This window comes from Hydractinia symbiolongicarpus, chromosome 5, assembly GCF_029227915.1.
Source record: "Hydractinia symbiolongicarpus strain clone_291-10 chromosome 5, HSymV2.1, whole genome shotgun sequence".
Classification (NCBI taxonomy): domain Eukaryota; kingdom Metazoa; phylum Cnidaria; class Hydrozoa; order Anthoathecata; family Hydractiniidae; genus Hydractinia; species Hydractinia symbiolongicarpus.
In genome coordinates, this window is record NC_079879.1 from 8,250,048 (window position 1) to 8,272,525 (window position 22,478).

General features: G+C 34.0%; 2 protein-coding genes across 2 annotated transcripts; both read right to left on the minus strand.

The window, feature by feature from the left end:
- Positions 1-175: 175 nt before the first annotated feature.
- On the minus strand, positions 176-21,965 carry LOC130644561 (PAN2-PAN3 deadenylation complex catalytic subunit PAN2-like). The gene is made up of 32 exons (XM_057450218.1): positions 21,580-21,965; positions 16,846-17,012; positions 15,250-15,385; positions 15,071-15,145; positions 14,879-14,997; positions 14,724-14,799; positions 14,207-14,275; positions 13,986-14,124; positions 12,877-12,959; positions 12,687-12,760; positions 12,545-12,595; positions 12,324-12,420; positions 12,182-12,245; positions 11,927-11,986; positions 11,082-11,176; positions 10,869-10,997; positions 10,403-10,552; positions 9,998-10,179; positions 9,616-9,755; positions 8,707-8,807; positions 5,368-5,466; positions 5,041-5,177; positions 4,416-4,536; positions 4,015-4,149; positions 3,823-3,882; positions 3,388-3,478; positions 2,535-2,692; positions 2,365-2,450; positions 2,070-2,127; positions 1,430-1,609; positions 1,169-1,262; positions 176-876 (listed from the first exon to the last, which is right to left on the minus strand). The coding sequence occupies exons 1-32, from the start codon at positions 21,739-21,741 to the stop codon at positions 707-709; spliced, it is 3,558 nt and encodes a 1,185-aa protein (XP_057306201.1). The 5' UTR covers positions 21,742-21,965; the 3' UTR covers positions 176-706.
- LOC130644566 (rhodopsin-like) lies at positions 5,473-8,698 on the minus strand. Its single transcript, XM_057450224.1, has one exon. It carries the CDS (start codon positions 7,258-7,260, stop codon positions 6,292-6,294), a length of 969 nt encoding a protein of 322 aa, XP_057306207.1. The 5' UTR covers positions 7,261-8,698; the 3' UTR covers positions 5,473-6,291.
- Positions 21,966-22,478: the final 513 nt, after the last annotated feature.

The window sequence follows — 22,478 nt, forward strand, 5'->3', positions numbered from 1 at the left end:
AAAAGAAGCGAATGCTAACCTTTTGGTTTCATATTTAACCTGATGTTGTCCTGTTGTCCATCCAAGGTAATAAGCTGATGGTAAATCTCACATATTTGACGTAATATTTTGTGACGTAATATATTGTGACGTAGTACGTGACGTCAAAGCAAATCATTGATAATCACTGTACACATGTTATTTATATACTTCTTCTCATATAAATAATTCTTATACACAAATCTAAGTGTTATAAAAGCTTCATATTCTGTTACAATTTCTTATGTTGAGTTACACAATTTTTCTTTATAAGAACGTCTAAATTTCCGAAAACATGCGGTCAGATTTACCTATAGCGGTGACGATTTAATAGGACTACCAGAAATAGATCGCGTTAAAGGTATCGACAACGAAAGAAAGAAATTGTTCTGAATAATAGTTTCTTAGTAATTCTATATTCACATTACTTTCTTAAGCTTGAAGAATTCACGCTGAACATATTAAGATGTTTTTTATATTTGGAAATTCCCGCACTCAACCGTACACGTTAAGTTAGGTTCTTATAAGAAACAAGGTCTGCACATTTCCGTAGTTGGACTACATAAAATCTTTGAATGGCAACGTTTGTGTCGAAAGTCTAAACAAGACATTGTATGTTTCTTTACTATGCTTATAATGTTCTTTATTTTACGCATTTTAGGCATCTCTCGAAGATAGAAACAGTAGCCTAATCAGGAACCTGCCAATTATACTGTCTTCCAGTGTCGTATAATATTTCCAATTCTTCTTCCAGAACGTACTCTCCAGCTCGCAAAAGTTCGCGATATTTTTCGTACAATTTTAAGGCTGTGTGTGCATCTTCTGCGCTATCGTGTGTGTCCGCTTGAATTTTAATATCTATAAAAGGATAGACATGCTAAAAGACAACATTAAATAAAAGGCTTCTAAAAGTGGCTCACCCCTAATAACCTACAAGAAGGCAGTTTGACCTATAAAAGTATAATCAAACTATATTTGTAAATTAACAACCATGCGGGAGAGAGTAATCAGAGGCAATGGAGGAAAGTAATACTAGAGACAAAAAGCTTTTGCCGCCAATTAGTGTTTGTTTTAATTTACACTTGACTTTCACATTTTTGACTTTTAGATTTTTTTTTATAGCACGAAAAACATAACAATTACCACTTACTCAAAAAATGCCAAGCCAAAAATTTCAAGGAAACGTAACGTTGTTTTGGAAGATGGAATAAATCCACAGTGTCGATAACTTGATCACGTGGTATCTGAAACAAAAAGGGGGTAAATAATAAAAAAGTTAGCTGGACAGGCGAAGAATAAAAAGGTGCAAAACACAAATTGTTAGAATGGAAAATTTAAGATATTTTAAAGTGTTTACTCTACATTTGGCGGACTGAACACTTAATAATCAAATGATGTTAAAATATTGTACCACTAGGTTGATAACACGAAAATCTTTTTTTAAGCCGTGACCGATAAAGATCACTTTGGCTTGGATGAGATATCGCAACTTCTGATAGGATGTCTTTAACGTGGTAAGATGTTTAGATGAGCGATTGACATCCAAATCACCTGGCTTGATACCCGAAAATTTGGTTAAGTAATCCACAACCTAAAAATGATATTCTAATCATAATGAATGCTAGAGAATGAATAGAATTTAAAGAGTATTGTTAGAGGTGGTAGTGGTGTTAAGAAAAGAACTATAGCAGAACCCTGATAACTCGAATTCCCCATAACTCGATATTCCAGTAACTCGAACTGTTTTCTCGGTCCCGTGGAGGTTCCAGATATAGAGAATATACTGTCGTTTTGTAACCCGTAGCACATTTTACTGACAGGATAGTTTAATACATAAAAGCAATATTTTTTACTGCGCAAAAAAATGAACTCAACTTGCGCACTCAATGAGAAAAAATAAATCGCGCAGACAACTTTTTCTCGTCTAGTTCCTTTTATACGCTTTATTTATAGCGATATATTGATATCCGTAAGGCTGCTTCATTCATTCCAGCACCAACAACAATAGCAATAAAGTTCGTTTTGGCGCGCCATTTAAATTCGCGCATTACCTGTTCTGATGTGGATATGTAGTCATCAATAAAGGGTACTCCTTGCAATGGTCCCCACCTAAATTTACACAGTAAAATATGAGCATGCTTAGCAAAAACACTTCGAGACCCTTGGGACGGGTGGATGGGGGTGGGGACAATGATCTGCTCGAAAGACCACCGATGGCAAAATGGTGTTTACATCAGCCAAAAATGACTCAATCCCTCTCCAGTTGCAATGATCATGGACTGATCGAAAAATCTCAAAGGCATTAAAATTTCTCACGTATTCCTTGTTAAAGCAATCCTAGCTCACCCTCGTACTACCGTTATTCTTGCAACACTCATCTGGCTTGGTCGTAGCGTTGATAACGTTCCGTCTCCTCTCATTTCAGACTCTTCCTAAAACACAACGAGGTTTGTGCGAACAAGTCAGATAATCGTGTTACTCAACAAAAAGTGAAATATTTGTCAACGTCTACATACTTGGTTTAAGGTAACAAACTCAGCATCAACTCCAACAACGTCCCCTTCTTGTAAGACTTCAGAAGAATTGAGTGGAGTAAAATTACGTGAGAACCGTAATTGTTTCATGGCGAGTGATTTATCAGAATACAAAATGTTCGAACTGATCTGCGGCGAGACTAAACACAAAACAAAGGATTGTAGATGAGTTCAAAATCTACTGGAACACATGTACTTTTATAAGAAAACAGTGATAAGAAACTGAGTACTAAAGGTTCAAATTTGTATTAATCTAAACCTCGTTTCAAAAACCTTAATTTCTATGTAGCCCAAATGTATCAATGTCGAACGTCAGATTCCCATTACCAGGATTTTTAGAAAGTGAAAAACAAAAGCAATTTCAACTGACGTTTCATTTAGTGGAAAAAAAATGAGAAAGGTGAACACGACCGATCATGTATATTCGGCAAGTGCATAGAGAAGAGAATCATCACAGCTACTAATAAATTCTTAGTTTATTGTTACATAAGCAGTCGATAGATGAATGCTTCAACCGTTTCTCCCAAGCAACTTGAAGTGTTCAGAGAGCTAAGAGATTAAGGTTTATAACAGATGAAGTTTTGTTATGCTAAATTTTTTAGGTTAGAAATTCCCGCGTACATAAAACGAAGTTTGTCCAAGAGAGCAATAAAATGAAACTTAAAGAGCTTTGTTTCTTGTATGATTGAGTTGGGTGAAATGTCAGGGTTGTTTGAAAAATAGAATTTTTTATTGCTTTCATTAGGTAGTCAAACAAGTGTTGTTTCTTTTCGACAACGCTGTAACAAGAAACAGCTAACTTTTCCAAATTGCTTAGAGAATATTTAAAACCTACTGTTAAGATCGTAAACATTGTTGATGTCCCTTCTCGCGTACACAAGTACACACGGAACTTTCCAATCCATGTTGAATGATAATGCGTCGTGCTGAAACAGCAAAAACATATGTTGAGCATAAATCTTTGCCACATTGTATGATAATCACAAGATATCTATTTCGAATTTTACTTCAATAAGGAGTTTTAAACCTTTTTAAACCTCCTTGAGTTCATCAAGACTTTCGGATGCTTATTAAAAAATGGCACGCGCTATTTTTGGACCGATTTCTTATTTTCTGAGGCATAAGCTTTCACATAACGAAACTCACCGGCCTTCATTTAGCAGATTAAAAAAAATCACTCACTCAAGTATAAGGACTAGTAAGAGTATGTACTTTGGTATACTAAAATATAACTAAAAAGGGCAAGTCAAATAACTTATGAAATTTATACCTCGGAAACTGGAGTGATTGCGAAATCATTAAAGACATACCACTGCTCCTTTTCTTCTGCCTAAAAAATAATCAGATTTCAACAAACGTTTTTTTTTGATTGATCAAGCGTGTGCCTCCGTGGAAGTAAAACGAATCGATCGACCGATCAACCAGACAGGCAAATAAACAAACAAAAACAAAACAATTATACTTCTTTTCTCGTGTGATAGTCCTTTCCGACATGAGCGTGCAATACAAGAGTTGAGCCGAACGTTGGATCGCGAATATGACAAACATTTGATGCTAATGTGTACACAACACCATCTAGCTCATCGTGCTCGTCATCCTGAATTTAGACAATAATGTAACTGTAATATACGAAAACAAAACTGTTACGAGTCACAGAAAATGAACAGATTTTAACTCGATTTCACAAATAGAAAAACAACACTTGCAGAAGTGATGGTAATATTAAACTCGCGGCAGTTAAAAGATTTTAGAGCTTGTATATCTTAAAATTTAAATAATCTTATATACTAGAGCAGTACTGAAAAAAAAATCATTTTGTTTACTGCCTTTTTCGAAATTGCACAAATATTCGTTTACACTCACAGGAATGTGGTCAGTGATTTCCACTTCTTCTGTTTCTTTGTTGTGTTTCACTAAAATCATCGCTGGCAGCCATGTTGGAGTGTTCAAGTTGAAACTGCCATCCAAATCTGCTGTTGGTGTTCTGCACGAAAAAATTGAGAATAAAAATGTAAACATAAAAATAAATAAATCATCTTCTCATCGCTACTAACACGCCATTATTATGTGAAGGTAAGAGGTATATAAAACCGAACGAATTTTACTGCTGAATGTAGCTAACAATTTCACGTTAATTTTATAAAAAATCCGTGGATAAATTAGTATGAAGAGGCCCATGATCAAATCCTGTAATTGTTGTAAAAAAATCTAACCTAATTTGCTTTTTGTTGTTGTTTTCAAAACAAAACAAAAAACTACGGTGTCATTAGTGTTGTCTTGCATTTTGCATTTTAAAACAGTGTAATAAATGTGTGATATTTTTTTTAAAAAAAATCACCTTTACGCAATAAAAATGCCTGTAAAGGCTGCAACACCTCGAATAATACTATTGTTTTCATCTACAAAATTAAATCAAACTGGCGCGAAAATTTCCAAGAGTATAGTAAGTAAATAAATAAATAATGCAAAATGAAAAGAAGAAACGTACTTGACAGGTTCTCCGTCACGCCCAGGGTGAACAAATTTACACCCTTGTCGACTACAAAATTTTCCATAACGACAAACCTTTGGTGGAGACGAATGAACAGTAATTTTGGATTGAGGGGGGTTTAATGGGCGCAGAAGCTGTAAAGAAAACATAATGACGTCAGCAAAAACGTAGCAGCAAAATTAAACGGGTACCTTGAGTAACCATGTCAACAATAGAGAAGCGTTAAACTGATTCACTAAGGCATTAATAACATTAAACAAGTTGATCGAATTAACAATAACATTAAACTGGTACATCGAGTCAACGACAGAATTAACGTCTTACCTCTTGCTGCTTCTTCCAAAATTCAACATCTTTTGGATGTTCAATATGACAGTTCAAATTAATTACATCAGGAAGAGAGTGGATTTTGCGGACTTGTTTCTAGAAAAATTTCCTTTATATCATTAGTCAGTTCGATTAGATACTTAAGCACAACCGTTATTTCACAAGATGTGGTAACAGCTAAGTTACCACAAACGATAAGTAGAAACATACATTGCTCTGCTTAACTCGAAATTAGAACAACTCGAAGTGTAAGTTCTTATGAAATATTGGGATAACTCGAACATTCGTTATAGGTTTTTTCAATTCTGAAGAGATTCGAGTTACACCAGTATATATACTTATCTGACGATGTAAGAGTTTTTACTTACGAAATGCTTTGTATTATCATTTGTACATATTTAAATGTTCTTATCTTAACAAAATATATTTCTCTTCATCGGCAACAACTTGAAAATCTTTTGTACGTGTAACAAAATTAAAATGTTTTGTTATCATGCAAGAAAATATATTAATATAACTTTTTTTTTTACTATAAGGCTTACTTAAAAAATACATCTTTAGCAATTCATTAAGAATCATAGTAGGTAGTAGTAGTGATTTATATGCTGCATGGTTAGCCTCAAAAATTTCGAGGGTTACGCCCTATCAATTGTTTCCAGGAGGAATTTCAAAGACGGTTTTAAAGTGTTTAAAGCTCCAATTTGAGCTATTAAAGTCGTTTTAAAACTTCTGTCCAATCAGACAACGGCCTTATGTGGGAATCGCACTCACGACCTCTTGGACATAAGTCGAACGCTTTACCAATCTTAATAACACAAATGTTGAAAATTTTAAATTTATTGTTGCAACATCAGAACAACAAGTTACGAAAATTAAAAACAGATGTTAAATTAAAAAAAATATTGACAAGTTTAAATATAATCACAATTTTGTGTCAAACACATCGGGGATAACAAAGACAATATCTTTCTCCTTTTCTTTGTTTGAAATGTCTGATTTGGAGTCATTGTTTGCTCGAATGTAACTATAAAATGTTTCCTGGAAAGCACTGTGACGAAACGAATACACAATAGGATTTATCGCGAACTGCAAAAACACGCACGTACACGCGACTTTACCAAGCGTCACTGGTGTCTCTAAAGGAGAAATGCCAACTATCGCATAAACAGCAAATGGAGTCCAACACAAAGCAAATATTCCAACAATCATTATGACAGTTTTTATAAGTTTTTTATCGCATGTTCCATGGGATAGCGAAGTTACACTCAATCTACCAATCCTTTTTACATTCTTGTGCACGTTTTTATAAATCCGCAAATAACAAAACAACATCACACCAAGTGGGATGAGAAATCCAACTACAACTAAAAGTGCTAACAATGATAGGCCAGCCAGTGTGCGATTCGCGCCAACAACACACCATTTTCTGCCAACTGGGTGTGAATAATGACCCCAGCCAATCATCGGCGAGCTTGCTATACCAATCGAAATTAACCAATTTATACAGATAAAAACTGAAGAACGATCTTTGCGACTTAGTACTGAAAAAGGTTTCCTTATATTTACATATTTGTGAAGACTAATCGAGGCAAGCGTTGTCGTGGATACCATAAACAGCACAATCATGAAAAAACCGTTAACGGTGCACAACCACGGTATATCCAAAATCGTTTCATCGAAGCTCGCGTAAATCATTATCGGTATAAGAAATGATGCCGATACTAAGTTACACACTGCAAGATTTAAAATGTAGTACCATATTGGATTCTGTATCAACCGTTTCCTAACAATCACAACGGAGACGAAGACATTACTTGGTATAATACACGCCAGAAGGATTGACAAAATAACAATGAAAAATATATCGCCAACTTCCACGCTAGCAGACATGATCACAATGTTGATACAAAAATTTTTTCTTCCTTTTTTTTTCTTATTCGTTTGTTGCAACTTCACACTTAATTACATCTTGCCATACAACTACGCACTGATGTTTCAACTGTTTAAATTCATAATTTAGCATACTCGTTAGAATGCAATTTTAATTGAGTTGTGATTGAGAAATCTCAAATTATTTATGAAGGTATTTAAATATAGTCTTAGTTACAACTCCCGAGTGTGAATATAGGAGATGAAAGTATATTGTCTTACTGGAAGTTATGCATTTGTGGTAAAGAAAGCCTTTGACATATACGCGGAATCAGGGTATTTGTGGTAAACGAGGCTTATGATATATACATGGAATCAGGGCATTTGTGGTAAACAAGGCTTATGACGTATACGCAGAGACAGCATGCTCCGCAGTAATTATAGCATGAGTCAGCAAATTAATACACTCATTTGTTATTAAAGGAGAACTAACGAAAAAAACTACATATTCTTACATATCACGAAAACAACATGGCATTAATATTTTTAAATTTTCGTCCCCAGATAACTAATGTCTAAAACTCTAAAACTAATTTATAACATTGAAACATTATTTAATTCTTATAAAGATATTTATTTCAAAATATGATAAATAAAATTAATCTTAGACAATCGCAGAAGGCACAGTTTAGAATTCCTTCGCTCCTTTCATTTAGATTACGGACTTACGTTACAGAAGTTAGTATTTTACCAAACAGAAAGTCCTTGTCGACATTGTCATGGCGGCGACCGTAGGACTAGTTTGACCTTAAATATCTCAAGATCCAAAGCTCACAAATATAAAAAATTAACAGTTTATATATTCACATTATAATGAACACTTTGAGCACAACTTGTTATCAATCGTTAGTTCTTCTTTAACGAAATTTTGAGGCTAAATGTTGCTTAAGTTTCTGTATTGTACAGACTCTACTGTTGCTTACTGACTTGAGAAAACCAGGTTCGCGTTTTTGCATGATTGGTAAGGCCAGTCCCCCACTTCTTTTTTAATTGAGTTCTTCGTATAAAGCAATATATTCTATACATCACTTTTTAAAAAAGGTCTCCGAAACACTAAATATAGAATGTCCGCGAAAAGACTAAATTTTAAGAGCTGCTCCTGGAGTACTTGCTGAATTGCGAGTATTAATGTTTTTAAAATTAAAACATTTCAAATTTTTTGACTCTTTAATGTCATGGATTTTTAGCCATTGCTCCAAAACATCTTTTAACCCTCTAAGATGTTTTAATTCTAATTGAACAACGATGCAGTCTCATTGAAACATTTTGCCACAGGTTCAATTCGTTTTTCTCGCTTTTTTTGCTAGAATCTTAGACTAGCGAAAGCCTTAACTCGCAACTTTTATAATAAACAACACAAGATAAAATTGAGGAAAAAATGGCAGGAAAACTCAAAAGGTGACTTACGCAGCTTTGGTATTTGTTGCACTTGTCACACCATGCTTGTGTGTTTTGTCGTCGTGTCATACTTTCTTGCAATACTTTCGAAAAAGGATAAGGTGTATCATCTAAAAAAAAAAAACTTGCATAAAAATTGTAAAAGATTAATTTGAATATCATCCTCCGCGATGACGTAACAATAAAGACTTTACGAAGCAAGAACGAAGAAATTATGAAAGCATTCATCTGAAAAACGCGCCAAAAATTGAGTACGAAAAATAAAATGAAAGCGACAACGTGAAATAAAATCAAAACAAATATGGCTGCACTCAAAATTAAAAAACAATGCGAAGCTGACAACAAAGCGTCAAACACATCAAATGTAGAGAGATTTTTTTTAGCTGAGTTGGTTTTTTCTGCATGCTTTAATCAGTAATATATTTATATGACAATTTTACTTCGTTAAAATATTCAACTTTTTACTCACAACCTCAAAATGGTTCTTTTCGAGTAGAAGAAAGACCGGCAATTCTGTTTTTAGGGGTTTACCCTGATCTGCACATGCGCATTAAAAAAATAATAATATTGTATCTGTCGTAGATGGTTCCGTCATTGTTTCGTAAGTTCGCTAATAAATGGTTCAATATCAATCATGTAATAATATAATCAATATCACATCCAGTGGCATTTTAGTCCACCCAATGGGACATCTAGGGCTACTCCAAACAACAGATGTTACCATATTTACATGTGAGAGTTTTGGTTTTGATTTATTTGATTGTGTACTCCAAATGAAAGAGCAAAAAATTTTATCATAATTTTCCAACTTCTTACAAAAAGGTCTTTTTTAAGATTTTTACAAAACATTTAAAACTCTCTTGGCATTACAGGACACCACTAAAAGTGACGAAAGTGTTTATAAAACAAATTTACTACCATCTGCTTTGAGATCAGGGTATGTCAAAACTGTCGAAAATAGCGTAACTTTACGCTGATGGTCGATACCGCACTTGCATGTTCGATACGACGTAACATCCATCCCAAATAACTTCTTGATGACGGATGGCCCCTCGAAGCTACGAAAGAAAATATGGTTACAAGCTACAATAACTACATGGTTTAGGAATAATAAAAAGACTTCCCTCTTTAATAATTCAACTCAAAAGTTTTACGAGAACAATGTTTTATACGAGGGAGTGTTGCTTTCCAGCCAATTGGACAACATAAGATATCCGTGCCTACGTTCCATTACAGGAAACTACAGGTTAATTACAAAGTTGATTTATACAAAACTTGCATATATAGAATATCACCCTACTCTGAAACTTTGTTAGCTGACTTTTTTTCATTAGTTTTCCCTTCATCTGACTCGCTTTCCTTCTTAGGCTCATCATCATTATTCTTTTCTTCTGCCAAATCAGACACAGGTTTTTCCTCTTCCTCAAACTGCCGATCGCTTTTGTCATTTTTCTCATCATTTTCTTTTTTAACCGCTGTATCCTAAAGAAAATTCTTGTAAACTAATAAGAAAAAAAAGCAAATAAAAGAATATTCATTCAGCTTAGCCAAAAAAAACAACGTGCAAAGTTTACATATAACTGGATTTTAGCTGCCATTTTGGATCACAGAATACAGATACTACAATACATACCATTACTTCTTGCTGATGTTGTACTTTGTATAAGACAAACACACGTCCTCATTTTAACTATCAAAACATTACCTGATGAAGTTGTCTCAGGACGAACCTATTCCAGTTCTGTATGGTTTGTGCCAAGCTTTTATTCTTCTGAGTACTGTCATTATCGCTGAGCAGTAAGCCAAGTGCAGAAGCTTCTGGTAATGTGCGAAACGTACGAAGAAAATTTGTAGCCTAAATAGTTGTGAAAACAAATATTAAAAGTTCAGAAAAGCAATGTTAACAAAATACTTCACCAGTTCGATCCTTTTTCTTAGTACTTGTCTAGTAAAAAGTCACATATCAAGCTATTTAGGGGTGTTTTTTCGGTAAGCTGCATTGGTTAATTTTTCACAAAGTGTAGCAGCATGACACGCCTAAATTATTATGGAAAACGAAAAAGATGTTATCACACTGCCTCCTATACTGTTTTACTAAACACCAGCGTTAAAAGGTTAATAAGGGACCTTTAGGTTCACATGGTCAAAAATACTGTGAGGTGACGAATTACCTGGCATGTCTGTCCATCAGACGTATCTAACATAAAGAAGAGGAAGCCTAGCTCACATGCCAAGCAGAATTCACGTTGACACAGGTGGTTGCATAACCCAACACGGAGGGCATCAATCAAATACAGCAGCTGAAATGAAATTTAGTTGGAATCCACAATTTTAAAGGCAAAATATATTAGTAATTATTTTTATATTGAAGGAAAATGTTTCACCTGAAGCATGCTGTTACAGTATGCATTGGGAATATGAATCTCTAAACCACTAAAGTTTGTTTTATTGTAATGTTTGAAATTAAAGCCTTCAACACCTAAAGAAAAATATGAAGCTTTAACCAAAAGACGGTGAAAAGAAATAATTTCTACTTTTGCATTCTCACTGCCTGAATTGGCTACAAAGAAATACAAAACAGGGATGCCACAGATAATGTAAAACCAAATTTCTTGGCATTTCCAGTATTACTGAATGAAAGTTGACTGATAAAAAAATTGTCATGTAAAAAAACAGCTTTGAAACCGTAGAAAGAATGACGCTGCCAATTTACTGTAATGTGATATATAAAGAAAACAGGAAAAGGAGAGGGAGAAAAAAGGGAGATAAGAAAACACGAAACAAACCACTTACAACCGCGTACTATGACATTATCAGAACACCTCTTTCTCCAGTTTTTGTAGTTACAGACAAGGTAGAAACAGTGTGTCTGTAGTTCTTGTTTCAGTAATTTAATGATACAGTATAAACAAAGAGTTCATTTTCAGAACCAAAATGTCAGGTTTGTGAGAGTTTTATAAAAAACATTTTAAGGGCTTCAATGAGACGAACCTTGTCTACTTTTAAATGCTACTCATTATGTCTTTCAATAAATTCATCCATTGAAGATTTTAGGGCTATTTGCATAATTGACGAGTTCTATGTTTTTGTTTTTTTACATTATCGTGCTGTGGTAGTATCTTTAGTACGCCGCTACCTGCTTTCTTTCGAAGAAATCAGAATTATTTCATGAAAAGACCTGTCTTACCTATATCAATAGAAATACTCACAAATGTATAAAAATTCCTACCATACTTCGAATATTTGATATCAACCCTTTGGTAGATTTTTGGAACCATGCTACTTGCTTCTAAAGAAAGTCAGTTCAGTTAAACAAAAATGCTTTCTGAGATTTACTGCACAGGATTATTCACTGCAGGATTATTATCAAAATTGCATCTCCTTACATTGGCTTACATTAGATAAACTGAAAAAATGAGTGTATGTTGTCTATTTCTTAGTACAGTATCTGACTTTTCGACTTAGAAACCAAACTTCTTTTTACCTCTATTCATAGGAGATTCTGGGTATGGATAATCACTTGAATGAGATTCCAGTCTGTATGCCACCTGAAAAATGCATGTAAAGATTCTACCACAATTCTTTTACATGTTTCTTTCTTATGACTGTCTTGCACAGTAAATTACCTGATTTCTTAATCTCTTTTTTGGATTGGGAGCATAACCAACGAATTGTCTAATCGTCATATTTTTTAAAATATCAGGATCAATTGGTGGTGTAGGCCTAAAGATTATACACACTGTGAGATATTTTGAAGGAAGTAACATGGGTACAGAGTCAACATGAAAGCAATGACATAGAAACACTTCATTTCTCACCCTAAACATTGCAATATATTGTAACCCACCTGTCTGCTCTCTTCAGTAAATGTTCTGGCCAATCAGATAACAAGGGTTCGCTGAATTCATAAAAAGAAAAATGTCTCATTATATAAGCAAACACAACATATTTACTGACAAATAGGAAATAGCCATAACAAAATGGCTTACGATGATTTTGGCATTGGTATAGTTGTCAGCGGTATTGACCAGTCATCAATAGCAAACGCATTTAAAGGCTGGACCTAAAGATAGTAATAGGGAGTTTTCCAGATTATGCTTATGTCACATCTTCCTTTTTAGGGTGTCTATACTTGGCTTTTACACTGATTTTAACACAATAACTAGTAACAAAACCTACCTCGTCAGGAAATACAGTTTGCTGTGTACTGTGGTTAAACACAAACTCTCCTGTTCTTATGTCAGCCCACAAGTGGAGAAAACCTATAACAAAATTTTTTTTGGTTACCTGAAAATAAACAAAAATGAAAAAGCAATTTAGCTTTACGGCTAGGAAAAACAAGTGAGGTTTAAGAAGAAGGGAACTAGAATGGTAAAAAGCTTGAAGGACACTTACTGGTAGGCCCAAGATATTTGCACATTTTTACAAATGCAAGCTAAAGTTGGCATATGAATGCCTCGATATGGTTTACCTTATTCCATGAAATTAACAAGTCATGAAATTAACGCGGTTTTTCAAAATTTGCGTTAATTTAATGACTGTTAATTAAAGGCAGTGTTAATTTAAAGACTGTTAATTTCATGACTCGTTAATTAAAATACTGTTAATTTGTTAATTTTTTATAATATATAAAAGCCTAAAAAACCTGGAAATACAATATTTTTTACAAATTTTCTATTATTTTCTATATATATTACTATTTCTTATAGCTCAACTGTGTTCTGTTTTTTACCAATCTTTTTTGAAATAGCTTTTGTATATTCTTCATCCTCTGATACAAGTAGAAAATTAACTGAAAGCACTTATTTCTTAAAATTTTTTAACATTGCCTTTCCAAACAACGAAAACTCTTATTTCAATTTCCAAACCGCCTTGTAATAGAGGAGACCGCTTCACTATCGTGAATTTCACTGTTGCCGTAATTTTTGCTTCGTGTGATGTTGTATATTCTCAAATTCACGTTAATTAAATGCATTTTTGAAAACAATCTTGCTGAACCCTGTTAATTAAATGCATTTTTCAAAATAATTTCATTAAGTCACGTTTTCATGATTGTTAATTTCATTAGCGTTAATTTATTGACTCATTAATTTCATGGAATAAGGTATAATGCACACTGCAATAGTAGATGATATTTTTTCACCTGCATTACTGATGAGGGTTACAGTTGAGCCTTGATCACTGTACTTTTTGCTTTACATGTTTAAAGTGAGAATACGTCATATTTTCACAACAGAGGTCCTCATGTGTATCAGAACTTATTAAACTCCGCTATAAAAAATAAGTACCAGATGTATCACCAAACGCCAATGATTGATAGTTATCTGAAACACAACAATCCATAATGGCAGCTCCTTGGTTATTTACTTGATACATGTCTGGATCAACAACAAGACTGTCTGGTTGACAGAAAACAAATTGACCACTCTAAAAGATGAAAATATAATCCTTAAGTTGACATCATATTGACTGAATAACATACTGTTTTGAAATCAAATACAAGTTGTACCTGAGATAGAACCAAGCAGCGTAATGTGTAAGTAGGCATGAATCTCACAAGAAATGGTTGAATTGGAAGCTAAATATAAAAAAACTGGCTCATGTATGACATAACTTCTTGTTGCACTCCTGCAGTGGCTGAGTTCAGTCCATATAGCACATCTATTTTAAAAGCACCCCAAAAATATGGCACAATTTTTTGTATGTTTTAGAGTTTTATATGGAGGATATACAGAAACACTTGAGTACAATGCATAATAAAGACATTTTAGTGTTATTTGTTAAACAACATAAAGAAATTTGCTTCTCGTGCTTTACACAGAAGCTACCAATGCCAAAAATAATTTTGTGTAGCAGCACCTATTTACAATTTTTTTTCACACTCAGAAAAAAATCACTGATGTAGGAGTAAAATGCTTGAGGCAAATGATATGATGAATATCATTTTTAATACAAAATATTTTTATCCAGAATAAGAGTTTGTAATTCATATTTATAACACAATGCAATCCTAAAACAAGTCTTACTTGAACGGGTGGAAAGGCTCTAAGTGTTCGCAGATCATAAACCATAAGATACGGATCAACAGTGAGATGATTATATCTAGATAAACAAAAAGAAAATAGAAAAAACAAATAAAACTATTTAAAAATTTCAATTCTAGCAATTAAGTTGCACATACCGGTTGGAAAAACCAGTCGTGACAAGAAGATTACCATTCACATCTAAATCTGACAATGCACCGTTATGTGCTTGGAGTGTGTGAGTTGGTTCTAAACTATCAGGATCGTGCAAAACAACCTGGAAAGAAACAGAACCAAATGATATAAAAAACACATTAAAACCAAATGTTAAATCCTAAAGTATGCCATACCTTTCCAGTCTTATGGCCACAGCATAAATAATGATTTGATTCTTTTAAAACAACAGTACTTGGTTCATAAGGAGTCTATGGAACAAAATCTCAAATGGTGAAACTAAGGTAGTGTCAATAAATCCTACTGCATGGAGTGGAAGAGGAAAAAAAACTTTTAAACAGAGTGAGTTTTCTACCTCATTTTTTTGATAAACATCGCCAGATGTTAAATCAAGCTCGAAAAAATATTCATTTTCACCAGCTAGCAAAACATAATTATCTTTCAAATGATTTCCGCGTAACATAGTGTGCATTGAGTGCATACCATCGGTGCTATAACAACAAATCAATAACATATCAATATCATATAATGGTTTATTTATGTTTATCTTTTCAAAAATATCCATCTTGATAACTGTAAGATAATCTCATCCTTACCAATCAGTCCAAAAGACTTTAATACTATACTTATTATGTTAATAACAAATAAATTAATAAACATTTGTGCGGACATAAAACATTTAGAGTTCTTATAGCACATCAAGGGCATTACCTTTCATATCATGGGCCTATCTGTAAAATTTGAAGATGTCATTGGGAATTTTAAGATATCAAAGTTTTAACAATATTCCTGAAAATACAACTACAGTACTGGATTCAGGACACCTAACATCGTGAGCGAGTATCATGCACGACATGAACGATCCACGATCCTATCATGACCATCGCGATAGAAAAAATGTTAACGAAGAGTTTATTTTTTTACCTTGACAGCTACTTAATTATTTAAAACAAGAGAACAAATTTATCTGACCATTTTTTTTGGTGAGATAAATTATTAATTTTTTTTCCTTCGGAACAACGAAAAAGTTTAAAGTCTTTCACGACATTAAAATTATTTAATTATTTCATAACGGAGGACATAACGACATGCGTATTTTACGTTGTTTTAATTATTTTTCTAATATCCTTGAAAAAGATTTAATGATATTAATTATTTTTCCTAAATATATCGACTAAAAAGTTTAAGAAATTAGCAAACAGCGTAATTTTAAACATATATTAAACATAACGATGGAGGTTGTTACGACATTCACAATCTTTCACAAGATGGGATAAGAAAATGTTTGTTGATATTTTTATTATTTTTTTTTATCGAGAAAGTTAGGGTCAGGCGAGCCCGTAGAACAACTAAATAAGTTAGAGTCTAAACAAGAAAAAAGCTTACGACAACGAAAATATTTTTGATTTAAAAAAAACAAAAAACAATTATTCATATTTAATTGCGCTATTCTCTCATGACATTAATTACGTGATTTTTATAATGCTTAAAGATGTATCATGACGGTCGCAATATGGATCGCAAAAGTCACGATGCATCGTGAAAATTCCACCCCGCGATCGATTGCGACCTTCACGATGCTAAAAAATTTTACTATCGCGACAGCATCGTGAATAGTGCGCGACGCGCATGGTACACGATCCACGATGTTAGGTGTCCTGATTCCAGTATATACTGTAAAATACTTAATTTGAGCATTTTGCAGCACGCATATAAAAAAACATCTATAAAAAGACAGTAATTTGACGATGAAGTTTTATGATTTGGGCAGATCATTAATAAATTTTTTTCTAGTTTATTAGAAAATATAAATCAAAAATAATTCCCATAAAGTACCGTTGCAACTCAAAATATAAACTAAAAAAAATAAGAAAAAAAATCCTTTCCCCAAAATGATAATGCAAAATTTTAATTTCGTATTATAGAAAAAAAGGGGAATAAAAATACCTACCCAGTAGAATAAATCTTTAATCCTTGTTTGGTTGTGTAACGAACTTGATTTGGAGACAATGACAAAATACCATGTGCATCAGACAGCATCTTTCGAACATCAGAGTGGTGGGCTTGAAAAGCAGTGTATTTAAGACAAGAAGGTCCATAATAGGAAGTAACATGACCCTAAATATCAATATAAAAAAGAAGGCAACATCAACTTATGTCCTTAATTAGAAAAAAAAATCTTGTATGTGCTTTATATGTATATCAGAAATGGTGGAAATTTCTCAGCTAAATTGAGCATTATGCATCAAATATTGGAATCATGGACTTGGAAATTTGCTGAAAATAAAAACAAAGTATGATAAACAAACAAAACATGTTGTGACATCAGAATTTTGATTTTTGACACCCAATATGCTGTTTATTCCTGAAAAATCACCAGTTTTGATAAAAAAGAGTGAAGGGAACAAAACCAGCATGCCACACATGTTACAACTACACACTTATAACTATCATTTTTGAAGGCATGGAGTTGACACATTAAAAGACTTCAATCAATGGTATTCTGCATAGAGGAGATATAGTAGTTTAAAAAAGTGCAGACCATTAAGAAAAGGGGGCCAGAAACAAGAGGTTCGAAAATGCAGAAATCACAGGACTTAAAATCTTGTTTGAGCTTAGTAAGCTAGAAACAGAATTCATAGATAAAATGTATGGATAATGATTTTGTATATTATTTTCTTTTGTTGATCCCTCTCTAAAATAATGAAATATAAAAACAAAAAGTTCACTCTATTGTTTTTGATATGCAAAAATAGCTCCTGTACTTGACAATATGTCAACAATTACAATGAAATGCCAACTAATGAAAGCTTGTGTGCACATGTAAAGTTGAACTTAAGCTTTACTCTGATCATTTGTAGGACAGCAGGATTTAGGGGACTAAAAATGCAATAGCACAAAAATTATTGTATAAGCTTCAAAAGTTTTAAAAAATAGTATTTTTTTATGAGAACAGCTTATATTTTTGGTTATTTGTAAAAGTATTATGTTTTACAACTAGATGCGCAAAATCAAGTTCTGCTCCTGTTAATTGTGGTGAATAAAGTACAGCTCTTTTAGCACTTGTGTGTACTATACATTATGCTTGTCTTGTCTATTGAGTATGTTCATTAGAGTCCTGGTATAATTGGGGTGGCTTCCAGCTATGAAAGCTGCTAAGGGGATCAGTCTATCATACTTATGTCTTGATTATCAAGGGCTGCCAATAAATACCCAGTACTACTGTACTGTGCTACTTCTCCAAACGACCCAATGCATCTTGCGTTATTATTTAGGAACCTAAAGCAATTAATAGCTGTTCATTTTAAACGTAGTATTTTAAAGCTTGCCTTCCACTACGTCGAGAATTTGAAATTTAAAATTTAATAGACAAAATTTGAAATAATAAAGCAGATATAAAGCCATATTCTCTTTTGGTAACTGTGATAGGTTGAAACCAGTTTGATGTCATCTCCTGGATGGCAAAAAAGACTTTCTGAACATGTTGCTGTAAAACTTGTTACAAGAAAACTTGAAGAAACAGAAGGTAAATTATTACAAGTAAGGTTAATTTTGTGTACGACACTGCTGGGTAGCTTAAATCATTTAAAACATTTAGCCACATCTTTTTTTTCTATTTTACAGAAAGCATTCTCTGTGACTCTCTCTTTCGCCTTTAAGTGTAAGCTTATAAAAAACTTAAAGAATGTGCAATTTAAAAGTGCGTTACTCAAAAATCTTTATCCGCATGGTTTAAATAAAACTAATAAATACAATATCTCTTTTTAAAAAGGTACATGTCAGGTAAATACAATTTATACAGAAAAAAATTTTTTACCGCACGTAGGTTTCGTTTTTAAAATTTTTTGAATAACAGTTGTGGCATAAAGAAAATAATATATTAAATTTGGACCTGCTATGGTTTCCAATTGTTTCGTCAAATGAAGAAATTATCTGCAATTAAATCCATGATAAATTGTCTGTTCCGCCTGTAAGTGCAGTTTTGCAGACTTGCGTCATCCGTGCTTCATCTGTGTTCAACTCCGCATTAGTTAAGAAGCATGGCTGGATTTCTTGTGTAAAACCTGGTTACCAACGACGAAGGGGCCAGGCAAAAGAGATTTATGTCTACGTAGTTTTTTAACTAAGTCAGGAGTCGGTGAATTAGCTAGGATGGTCAGGTTGGCTATGAATAGGCTTTCTCATGGATTTAAAGGACCAGGACTATTCAATAATTCTGAGATCTAAAAGTGTCCGACCAAGACGGAAAAATATCGGACGTTTTAACCGATGAAAGTTCGAAACAAGCTACAGCTGAAACAGTTTAGGTGTGTGCCAAGGTGCACGCCTCTCCTGAAAAAGATGCCCTGAGAGACTAAATGTAAAGTTTTTTTAGCCAAAAATATGGCGAGCAAAATTGCTCGCATGGACACTCTGTCGTGAGCAATTAATTGTACAGGAGGTTATTTGCTCATGGCAAGGCCTTCATTAAATAATCTAGGACTCCCCATCTAAGCCATGACCCCTCCTGAAAATAATAGACATGGTATATCCCTCGATATTCGTGAGGCTAGCCATCTCTATCTACTAAGCAACTGTGAGACAAAATCAAAAAAATCACATTCTAACATTGGTGTGGACACTTACCACTTGTTTTGTTAAGGACATCAATTATTTTTTATATACTAATATTTACTCTTTGTTTATTTTAGATCCAAACATCTAATAGATACTTAAAACTAATATTTTAATTGGAGGATCTTTATCCTATTGGTATAAAGCAATAACGAGTATTATTAAAAAAACCTAACGTAGATGCTGGGTGCTAAGGTGAAAAAATGCAAATGTGAAACACCTCTTCAGCCTTAGCTGTTAACTGACAAAAAAGGGCTTTTTACATTAGAACCAAAACTGCCGAGTTGTTTCACAAACTTCATGATTTTATTGTTCCCTTAGTAAGAAATGGTACTAACGAAACAACAACTAAAAAAAATTTGTTGCAAAATTATAGTAGAGCATGGACCCTAATTAGATCTGCGTAGCTCAAAAAGAGCATTAAATACTCTAGAACTCCCCACCTAAGCCATGGCTCCTCCTGAAAATATTAGACAGGGTACTTCCCTAGATATTTGTGAGGCTAGCCATGCAAAATATGCACATCTATCTATAAGTTCTTTTTTTACTAACAAGATAAACAATATACTAAGCACTTTTGCTGAACAGTGCAACCGACGCACTTCAGAAATAACAAATTGTGTGTCCTTTTCTAACAGTCCAAGTATTAAATATCACTTGACCTCCACATCAGCAAGCAATTTACAGTCTATCAAAGATGCAGCTGAAATTTTCATCAAAACTAAATAATTTAATCAATCAGCATTAGGCTAGCTAACATGGTCAAATTACAAGCACCTAAGGCCGTCATGAAAAATATGTTGTGTTCGCGTCCCCTGACCGATACACTTTTGGTAATAAAAACCCGAGTTGGTAAGTCAGAAAAAGACCGGAAAAAATTTTGCGAAATATTTTTTAAAGAGAAATATTTTTTCTCCAGAACTAATTTATGAAAAATTGACAAAAACTTGCAAAAATTAATTTTGGTAAAAATTAATTCCTTTAGGGCACTCCTGTGTCTACTGACAATTTACAGGGCAACGAAAAATTGTCTACAAACGATGTCGAGTGGCGCTATACTGTCTTGGCCCTGGGAACGAATTTGCTTGCTGCGATCTGAAAATCCCGTGAAAAAATACGGCAGACCGACTCATTTTTGCAGTGTCTTCAGGACGCGAACACAACATATTTTTGATGGTGGCCTAATCACTGAAGATATTATTGACTTGTTCTGCAAATTCTACAATATATAGTTTTTGTTTGCATATTGTGCTTCCATTTCTTACAAGACCTTAACTTAAAGTTAAACCATATAGCCACACAACTGACACTACATCTTTTTGCAAGATAAATGCAAATGCCCATACTGAAGTCTAGAAATTCCACTTCAAAAACAATAAAAATTTACTGCACTAGGGGGCCTTCAAAAAATTTTTTGGGCTCCGTTAGCGGGATATCGCCGCTAAGGGAGGGGGCCTTCGAAAAAATTTTTGGGCTTCGTTAGCGGGAGATCGCCGCTAAGGGGGGAGGGGGTCTAAAGTTTGAAAAAAAAATCCGCAAGGATTGAGAAATTTTAAAAATTTGTTTGTGACCTGAAAATTCTTCGTCGTTCGTGAGCATAATTCGTCTTATCATCAATTCCGATAACTTTTATCTACAAAACACGCCCCTGAGCCTTCCAAGATTTATCCGAATGTGTATATTTTACAGATGGAAATCCACTAAAAGAAGGGGGAGGGGGCCGAATCTTAGCGGCGATATCCCGCTAACAGGGCCCGAAAATTTTTTCGAAGGCCCCTAGATTGTCTCACCTTGGGGTAAAGCTAGCTAGCCGTTCTTCAGAGGTGGGAATGTGCATGTACAACTTTAGGTCAAGAGAAAACACGGACGTTTCATAGTCAAAATCTCACAGAGAAGATTTGATTAAACAAGAACGAAAATTCAGCCCCTATTTATGTAGTGAAATCATAATGGCTAACATGAAAAATACGTCTGCTTAAATAATCAGGTAATGATGATGGTAGCTATATACGCTTTATCTAGCTATAGCTCCTAGCTAGCTAGCTACATGTTTTAAACTTTTAGTACTTACGGTTTGTGTTCCAGCCCAAAGTAATTGTTCATGTGAATCAAAAGTGGCGGCTGTAATTAGTTGATTATTCAAAACTACTCTAACTTCTTGAAACTCGCCACTATTCATAGGAACTTCCATAACACCATGCTCGTGCTCTTTATCTTGTTCACGCGCCTCCATTTTGAAATTTTATGTTTACAAATATTAGAGGGCCACTAAAAGACATTGTTTGAAATATATAATACAGGATGGCTGCGCTCTGAATCATATTTCAAAACGCACTTTTCACACTCCACCACACGTAGTCGTCCTCATAATCTCGTACCCAGAATGTCGTTTTTACTTTATGGCTAATAAAGCAAAAACAAGTCCTGGGTCCGTGCTTAGGGATTCTTACCTTTAGTAAACGATAGCGGCTCGGACGGCAGGCAACAACCGGGGGGTTGATTGATACACTTTCTAATTTTTCTTAAACTCAGTTTGCTTTACATAGTTATCATAATCAAGAACATTTGCACGCAATCTGCGGCTTGTTTAAATGGTTCCCCTCCTTCAAATTCGAGGTTGCGGAATTAGGAAATCACTGAATTAGGAAAAACTGCGAAAGAAATAAATTCCTCATCAGGTTCCTTATCCATCCCCAAGGTTTTTTCCTTTTTTTATGTGTGAAGGGAACAAGGCAACCTTGTCCCTAGGCCAACCTCGAACCCAGGGCCCTTTTCACTATTTTTATATCGGGACGGCGATTTTGTTATTTTTTCCAACGTTAGGTATTATTTTTAACAACCGATGTTAGAAAAGATACCTGGGGACGAAGTTGGTCCATAAGGGGTCCTTGTATTTTCTTGGCATTCGGGCGGCGATATGAACATCGTGTTCGTATTGCCGCCCTCATGTTAGAAAAGTTATAAAATGCC

Bases quoted from the DNA above. Each gene is read 5' to 3' on its own strand.
- LOC130644566 (XM_057450224.1), bottom strand. From the start codon at position 7,260: ATGTCTGCTAGCGTGGAAGTTGGCGATATATTTTTCATTGTTATTTTG.
- LOC130644561 (XM_057450218.1), bottom strand. From the start codon at position 21,741: ATGGAGGCGCGTGAACAAGATAAAGAGCACGAGCATGGTGTTATGGAA. The intron at 12,761-12,876 runs GTAGGTTTTGTT...TACTATCTTTAG, and splicing joins AAACTGTATTTCCTGACGAG to GTCCAGCCTTTAAATGCGTT. The intron at 3,479-3,822 runs GTATAAATTTCA...TTGCTGTTTCAG, and splicing joins CAATCACTCCAGTTTCCGAG to CACGACGCATTATCATTCAA.